We start from the raw sequence: 9287 nt of genomic DNA, 5'->3' as shown, positions 1-9287 counted from the left end.
CTGAATCGTCTTTGTCTGAGTAGTCTGCCGACGTTCTCCTTGAATTTGCCTGTAACATCTTTCACCGCACGCGAAGTGTACACCAATCTACGTGGTGTTGACGGTTCAAAGGGACCAGGATCGGACGGAATACAACCGCGTTTCGTCAAGAAATGCTCTTCGTTGTTAGCTGTACCGATATCCATGCTTTTCAATCGCTCTCTCGGTGAAAGTATTTTTCCCGCCAAGTGGGAGGAGGCTTTAATAACACCAATTCATAAAGCCGGTAATGTTCATGACGCCATAAATTACAGGGGAATTTCAATCCTGAGCTGCCTTCCAAAAGTTTTTGAAAGTATGCTGTTAGATATTCTCTACCCTGCAGTAAAACACATTATCACTACAGATCAGCATGGGTTTGTTAGAAAGCGCTCAACAACGACGAACCTAATGAGCTATGTGTCAACGCTGATTGATAAATTAGAGAAACTACAACAAATTGATGCAGTGTATGTAGATTTCTCCAAAGCCTTCGATCGCCTTCCTCATCAGTTAGCTGTTGAAAAATTGAGGCGAATCGGATTTCCGGACTGGCTGACCAATTGGATCTTCTCGTACCTTACAAACCGCAGTGCATCTGTGCGACTTGGAAGTATACTTTCATACCCATTCGACATCACATCGGGTGTACCTCAAGGGAGTCACCTTGGACCTCTTCTCTTCGTGCTCTTTGTGAATGCCATTTGCAGCGAATTGACATCGTGTAATGTGATATACGCAGATGATCTGAAAATTTGTCGCATCATAACAACTCTGGTAGATTGTTGTGCACTTCAGATGGACATAGATAAGATCATGAGTTGGTGTGATAGAAACGGAATGACTATAAACATTCAGAAATGCAACATAATCACATTCACACGAATACTCTCGCCAATTACGTTTGAGTATGCAGTGAGCGCTGCCCCAGTAGAACGAGTTTCATCAATCAAGGACCTTGGTGTTATACTTGACCGTAAGCTACGTTCCATCGAACACTTCAATGCAGTAACTGCTAAAGCCTATGCAGTACTAGGACTCATCAAACGAAACACTCAAGATTTCAACGACGTCTACTACCTGAAGGCACTGTTCATCAGTCTTGTACGCAGCATTCTAGATTATGGAGTTATCGTTTTGACCCCGTATCACACCGTACACATCAATCGCATAGAACGGGTGCAAAAGAGCTTCGTCCGGTATGCCCTTCGACGGCTTCCCTGGCGAAATCGATTTGAACTACCACCGTATGAGCATCGTTGTACTGTTATCAACCTGCCTACGCTACGAAACAGGAGTTTTTCTGCGACTTTTTGTGTTCGATCTTCTCGCTGACAACATTGACTGCCCTCTGCTTCTCTCTAAGCTGGACCTCAACGTTCCTGCTAGGTCTCTGCGGAGAATGGACTTCTTTCGGCGCTCTACTCATCGCACGCAGTACGGCCAGAATAACCCAGTAGATGTTTGCTGTCAGCTCTTCAATAGCGTTTTTTATCATTTTAACTTTAATTTAAGTAGAAAAATGTTCAAATTGAAAATAGGTATAGTTAGTATAGTATTTCAGTCTGTACAAAAATTGTTAATTCGAAGACAATATATATCATATCATCAAATACATATTTGTATTTGATATCATATACTGGCCATCTCGCATAAACGAGAACAATAAATGGATTATTTGTACTATAGTTTTTTCACAATTTGACATATTGTGATTAGACAATAAACACGCCACACCGTAAATTGTTCATATGTGATTTTGAATAGTTATAATTGAGTTCGTTTTTATTACTGTGTATGTAAATCGGTTTAAACCGTTAAATCGGTTAAACAGCTGATTTTGGCAGTTCCGTGTGTTGTTTACAAAATAAATAACGGTACTGACTGATTCGCATCGTGTGCCTATCATTTTCGTTCTTTTCCAACATTAAACGTTGTTGTTTCGTAAATTTTTCGAAGGAATGTGAACCTACTAAAACATTAATAAGTGGATGTGGCCCAAAAATGAATTCATTATTCCGGATTAGACCAGCATTCTTTCAAATCCGTCCTGTTCATAGGTATTTAGAAAATTATGTTTATCTTTAACTTCCGTAAACTTAAAAGGTTATTACAGACAAACCCGAACATTTATTCGTCACATGAGCATATCCTCCCGGCTACAGTCGGAAGACATCACCTATGATCAGATTCCGGTATCGCGAATCCGGAACTTCAGCATAATTGCTCACGTAGATCACGGTAAGAGTACCTTGGCTGATCGTTTGCTAGAGCTAACCGGTTCGATATCGTCGAATGCTGGCAACAAGCAGGTTCTGGATAGCCTACAAGTCGAAAAGGAACGTGGCATTACGGTGAAGGCTCAAACCGCTTCGCTGTTGTATAAGAACGGTGGTGAGAACTTCCTGCTGAATCTAATCGATACGCCCGGGCATGTGGATTTTTCAAACGAAGTGTCACGATCGCTGTCCGCATGCGACGGTGTTATTCTTTTGGTTGATGCGAATGAAGGTGTACAAGCCCAAACAGTCGCCAACTATCATCTAGCGAAATCAAAGCAATTGGTTATCGTTCCGGTACTGAATAAGATTGACTTGAAAAATGCTCGCCCAGAGGAAGTGGCACAGGAATTGTTCACTCTGTTTGAGATTGATCCGGATGAGGTGTTGAGGATTTCTGCCAAACTGGGTACAGGATGTGAGGCTGTTTTGAGAGAAATTGTTCGCAGGCTGCCAGCGCCAGATGCGAGAAGAGACGAAAATTTCCGAGCCTTAATTTTTGATAGTTGGTTTGACCGATATCGAGGTGCACTAAATTTGGTGTATGTGAAAGATGGTAATATTAGCATAGGCCAGGAGATTGTTTCCTGTCACACTGGCAAAACATACGAGGTAAGAAGTTTAGCTTTGTTACGACCTGGTGAAGAACAAGTCAATCGACTGGTTGCTGGCCAAGTTGGTCTACTAGGATGCAATATGCGAACCAGTAAGGAATCTAACATTGGCGACACTCTCTACCTGAAGCAGGATAAAACGTGCGTTCCTCTACCAGGGTTTAAACCACAACAGCCGATGGTGTTTGCCGGAGTTTACCCAGCGGATCAGTCACAGCATCCCTACCTCAAAAGTGCTATCGAAAAACTTGTGCTTAACGATTCAGCTGTTACTGTAAACCCTGATTCCAGTCCTGCTTTGGGGCAAGGCTGGCGACTGGGATTCTTAGGATTACTACATTTGGATGTTTTTAGTCAGAGACTGCAGCAAGAATACGATGCCGAACCGATCCTGACCGCTCCTTCAGTGACCTACAAGATTAAACTGAAAGGTGCTAAAATAATAGCTGCACACGGTGGAAACGAAATAATTCATATAAGCAATCCAGCTTTGTTTCCGGAAAAGACGCTAGTTGAGGAATATTATGAACCGTTCGTGCTTGGGACGATTATTGCTCCCACGGAATGTACCGGTTCGATCATAGGATTGTGCGTAGAACGACGGGCCATCCAGAAGACTTCGATTAACATCGACAACAATCGGATTATGACCACCTACATGATGCCGCTGAATGAAATAGTTGTTGATTTTCACGATCAGCTCAAGTCAATCAGTTCTGGTTACGCCAGTTTCGATTACGAAGATCATGGTTACGTGGCCAGTGCTCTGGTGAGGATGGACATACTACTGAATGGACAGATGGTGGATGAACTGTGTACCATAGTTCACATCAGCAAGGCGCATTCGCATGCGCGGGAGCTAGTGTTAAAGCTGAAGGAACTGATTCCTAGACAAATGGTGCAAATAGCAATCCAGGCCGTGGTTGGCGGGAAGATTGTGGCTCGGGAAACGCTTAAAGCCTACCGGAAGGATGTAACGGCAAAACTGGTAGACAAGAGTAAGATCGAAATGAGTTTGGAAATTGATTCGTTTTTATTTATTTTTCAGTACGGTGGTGATGTCACCCGGAGAATGAAACTGCTGAAACAACAGTCGGAAGGCAAGAAGAAAATGCGTTCTATCGCCAATATAAACGTTCCGAGGGATACGTTCATTAACGTGTTGAAACGATAGTCTCGAGGTTCATCAGGTAGGTCTTTTAGGTTGTCTGTAAATATACAGTAACGAGAATGAATGCAATTCAATGGGAAACTAACTGCCGCTAAATTATTTTGAGTTGTGAAATTGCCATATTTGCATAGATGTGTTAGGAGTTGCATATTGCGTTACGTGAACATGGTGTACTTCGTAGATTGCAGACTGATGACACTCATGCCCACACAGACTACTTGAGGAACAGTGTTTGGACATAACGATTGTTCCAGTCCAAACGAGAATTTGGCCTGAGAAACACTGTGGCGGCCCACGACCATCTTTACCGTAACTTGGGGTATTAAAAAGGAAGTGTTGAAGTCTCTTTTGATTATTTCTGCGTTACACTAAAACTTTACACTCATTTTCCAGTACGGATCGTAAGACGACGAGTTATTAAGAGAAGAAAAATAAACATAGCTAATTTCTCATTGTTCTATTAAAAATTTTAGCAAGACAAAAACAGAAAGAATTAGTATAATTTCACCTGACCGGCGACAACACGAGCACCTGCTTCTCCGTGCCGACCCTGACGTTCCGCTTTGTACCGATTGGGGCGGCTGCTGACGTAGGAGACCTGGCCTCTTCCCGGGTAAGCTCGTCGTGTGTTACACTAAATCCGGAACCATCTACTGGTATATCTTCCACAGACATTGACAACAACGCCGTCGCAGGTTATGGGTACCTCCAATCCACTGTTCCGACAATAAAACTAACAACACTGGCCATCCAGTGGAACACAAGTGGTCTGCGAGGATGCCTGGGTGACTTGCAAAAGATCATTGCCCAGATGTAGCCCAGCTATTTGGCGCTGCAGGAGATGCATATCTGGGATCGAATCTAGCATCATGGTTTAGACACCGGTATTCGTGGGACGCCGCCAGTGGAGATAACGTCTACCAAACGGTGGGCCTGGCCATTCGGGTCGATGTGCCATCCCGACCGATATTTGGATATTTGGATTCCGAACTAATAGCCGTCGCCAGGATTGAATATCCAGTCAAGTGCACCGTTATATCCCTTTATATTCCCGGCAATACTCGGAATATGAGCAATAAACTTCTGTGGCTCATTGAGGAAGTTAAGACCCCATTTATCATCATGGGAGATGTGAACGGGTACAGCACCAGCACTGCTCACGTACATGCAAAGGGAGCGGAAACGACATCGCTGAAGTAGTCGAAAACAACGATGCCGTGGTTCTCATCGATGGCAGCTCGACTTTTATCCGCTAACAGATCATCGATGTCTCTATCTGCTTGGGGGCACTAGCAGAATCTTATGGGTGGACCGTCCTTGCTGAACTATGCAACAGTGACCACTTCCCAATCCAGGTTACGTGCAAACGCCACCTTCAACAACCCACCGAAGACGGTGGTTTTACAATGGGGCAGACTGGATCCACTACGATGAAAACGTCGACGATCGGGGTGTAGATCGGGACAAGCCGATCTACACCTCGGACGAACTCACCGCCATCTTAAATCGGGCTGCCGTTTCCTGCATCCCCAGGACAAGTGGGAACCCTCTGTGACAGGCGGTGCTCTGGTGGTGCCTAGAAGTCGGAATAGACATCCGGGCTCGCCGAACTGCGTTACGGGCACTAAGGAAGACTCCTGTGGACAACCTGCGCCGAAGTCAGCGATCGGATGACTTTAGAAAAACCAGAAACGAATCCAGAAAAGCCATAGAAAAGGCAAAAAACACCGGCTGGACCAGATTCTTAGAAAGTATTTACACAGACTCCTCGACATCAGAGCTCTGGCGCAGATTCAACGCCCTACCATTAACGGATGTCCGATGATCGATCTCAAGACTATCGGTGACGTGCTAGGCAGGCACTTCGCTTCCCTGTCTGCAGACATGCGCTCCTACGAATCAAGCGAAGCGCTGAGAGTAACCCCGTTCGCTTCAAACCCAATTCAGGGGAAGTGTACATCCGGCCTTTCACCGGCAGTGAACTTTGCGCGGTATTGGAACCGATACACGTCAAGTCTGTCGAACTGGACGACGTTGGCTATCCCCTAGTGCAACATTCCCCGCCGGTAGCCAAGCGGGCGATATTGAACAGCATTAACCGCATTAGAAGTGGTGAACCGATGCTCACCTCATGGAAGGAAGCTATAGTAATTCTTATCCCAAAGCGAAACCAAGGAAACAGAACGTCAGATGATTTTGCCCAATCAGCCTGTTCCCCTGGCTCACTAAAACGTTGGAGCGAATGGTCAACAGACGGTTGATGAACCAACTTGAGGAGCGTAAACTCTTGTATCAACGGCGGTTCGCGTTCCGGCGTGGAGCAGGAACGGGTTCGTATCTCGCCAGCTTTGGAGAGGTGGTACGTCAGTCAGTAACTGTAACTGTCGGCCAACTGGAGTATTACCGGAAACATGGGCCGTTTCTTGAGCGACTACCTGTCCAACCGCACTTTTGGGGTGGGAATCGGCTGTGCCCAATTCGATGCATTTTCGAAGGATCGCGGCCCCCCCCAGTCCCCCGTCACACAGCTCCTGGTGTCCACGAACTTTATTCACCTGCCTACCGATGGGGATCTACGTCTTCTTGTACGCCGATTACATCGTGCTGGTCGCAATGGAAAGGACCACCGGACGAATCCGTCGTGAATTTCAAGTCGCCGTAAGTGAGCGGTATCAGTCGACTTTAACATGTCTCTTACTAAAAGCGTGATAACACACTGCTGAAGCACAAACCATAGCGCAACAGGAAGACCGATCCTGCTGGTCAGGTTCATTGTTCCCTACCGCAAGCAATCGAAGATTCTGGGGACTACCATAGACCGTCGCCTTACCTTCCTGCCACACTTTTGGCAGATCAAAGCCAAGTACCGAAGCCGTTTGCGGCTAATTAAAACAATCAGCTCCCGGTACAAGCGCTGCAATGGTCGCCCCACATTGAATATTAGCCAGGCGCTTATCCACAGCAAGATATTTTACGGGATAGAACTGACGTTCTGTAATATGGAAGGCTTTATCAACATTTTAAGCCTCCTATATCACGGGATAATCCGCGTTGCTTCTGGTCTGCTTCCCAGCACGTCTGCCGAAGCGACCTGTGAGGAGATCGGGACTACCCCTTCGTTGGGCGGCTGCACCCATCATTGCTAGATTGCTGGGATTTTTGGAACGGACTGGCGAAGAGGACTGCTTCGTGTTACAGACGGTCAGCGAGATCCATCGCGAATATACAGACGTGGACCTGCCACCAATCTCCCATCTACCCCGAGTTCTCGACTGTGCCTGGTGCGACCGGGCCTGGTACGACCGCGGACCCAATCTGAACGCAATCTTGTGTACAGAGCTGAAAGTCGGGCCAAATTTAACCGACTGACCAGGTATAAGAATCACGTGCGGATATTCACCGAAGGCTCCAACATCGGCGATGAGTTCGGAATAGGAGTAAGCGGAATAGGAGAAGGAGTCTCCCTCCGCCTACTGGCACTATGCTCGCTTTTCTTTGCTGAGGCTTCGGTTATCGCGCTTGCTTTGGTTCTGGAACCGGAAGATAGACCCGTCGTTGTACTGTCTGACTCTCTGGCGGCCATATCCGATCTTGAGTCTGGGAAATCGCACCACCCTTTCATCCAGGCCTTCGAGGACTAGTATGACTCACTCACCACAATTTGTGGGATTCTCGGTCACTGCTGCTTCGACGGCAATGAAAAGGTGATCATCCGACTTGTCCCGGCCGCATATATTTTGGGCCAGCCGAAGTCAGGGATTACCGAAGCCTTCGCACGTTACTGACGCGGCAGCACCAGACAACATCAGCGCGTCAACGGCTCACCAGACCGCTGGGAAGACCGAACCGATAGGAGGGAACAACGAATGCTGTCGCGGCTCAGAGTTGGGCACACGAAGGTCTCTCATGCCCGCACCGTATCGCATATCTCCCAACAACATACGTTACACGTGGAACCCGAACCACTGTGGAACTCGGTGGGCTCCGGCAGCGCCATAAACTACCGGTCTCCTGCCATCACCGGGACGCCCGTTATACAGTACTTCGGAAGCACCTGCGCGCTCCGACGTAATCGTGCTACTAGCTAGCGACCATCATAGTCGTCCCGGTCCTGCGTTCGAAGGTCGTGAGGGAGTTTTCAGCACTCCTTCCTCAGGCGAGTATTTTGCTTTAAATGATCATCCGATCCCTGGAAACCTTTTGGTTTGCAGCACATCATCGAGTACTTTGCGTGTGCCGTTGTTTGAACGAAGCTTCAACTTGTATTCGCCACCGCGGCCGCATCAGCTAATCCAGCTTGCGCTGTCATCACCGGGACGCCCGTTATGCAGTACCTTGGAGGCCCCCGAGCGCTCTGACGTAGCCGTGCTACCTGCCAGCGACCAGATAAGTCGTCCCGGCCCTGCGTTCGGAGGTCGTGAGGGGGTCTTCCGAACTCCCTTTTCAGGTGAATATTTTGCTGTATACGACAATCCACTTCCTGAAAACCGTTTGGTTTCTAGCTTGCCATCGAGCACATCACGTTCGGACAATATGCCGGGACACCTGACTGGCGTTGACGGTTTGCGGTTGTACTACCAAAACTTCACGGGGCTAAGAATGAAGATCGAAGACGTGTACTTGACTGCAGCTGACGGTGACTACGATATTTACGTTCTGACAGAATCTTGGCTTGATGATCGTATTGCATCTGTGCAGCTCTTCGGGGACGCTGTATCATGCGGATCGATGCGATAGCAACAGCATTTACGGTCGCGGCGGAGGAGTTTTGATCGATGTTTCTTCCGCATTTGTCTCCTGTGAATTTGGTGTGGATAGTTCTTCATGTATCGAAGCTGTTTGGACGAAGTCATCGTCGATGACGTGCTACTTTGTCTATGCTGTTTATATTACTCCAGAAAAACAACGCATAGACTGGAATATTTATACTACATAATCATGTGGATGTAGATGATGCCAACCTTTTAGGAAGCCTCCATGGTCTAACGCCATGCTTCGGAATCTATAACGTACTCGTGCCAAAAGCTCTTCGTACGTACACAAATCGACGATGTCCTTTTCTCAAGCGCTTCTTTGCAATAGCCAGTAGTAAGTATCGCAGTTGCAATAAAGAGCTGTACAAACGATATGTGATGTTCAGTGATGTTTCCGGTGTACAAAAAAGGTGACAAATGCAACATCGAAAATTATCGTGGAATAACTTCA

The 9287-nt window shown here is 46.9% G+C and overlaps 1 protein-coding gene across 1 annotated transcript; it reads left to right on the top strand.

Moving 5' to 3' along the window:
• Nucleotides 1-1883: 1883 nt before the first annotated feature.
• Nucleotides 1884-4163, top strand: LOC131678819 (translation factor GUF1 homolog, mitochondrial). Its single transcript, XM_058959170.1, has 3 exons — nucleotides 1884-2078; nucleotides 2135-3899; nucleotides 3960-4163. The coding sequence occupies exons 1-3, from the start codon at nucleotides 2023-2025 to the stop codon at nucleotides 4083-4085; spliced, it is 1947 nt and encodes a 648-aa protein (XP_058815153.1). The 5' UTR covers nucleotides 1884-2022; the 3' UTR covers nucleotides 4086-4163.
• Nucleotides 4164-9287: the final 5124 nt, after the last annotated feature.

This window comes from Topomyia yanbarensis, chromosome 2 (assembly GCF_030247195.1).
Source record: "Topomyia yanbarensis strain Yona2022 chromosome 2, ASM3024719v1, whole genome shotgun sequence".
Lineage (NCBI taxonomy): Eukaryota > Metazoa > Arthropoda > Insecta > Diptera > Culicidae > Topomyia > Topomyia yanbarensis.
This window is presented reverse-complemented; position numbering and strand designations above follow the sequence as displayed.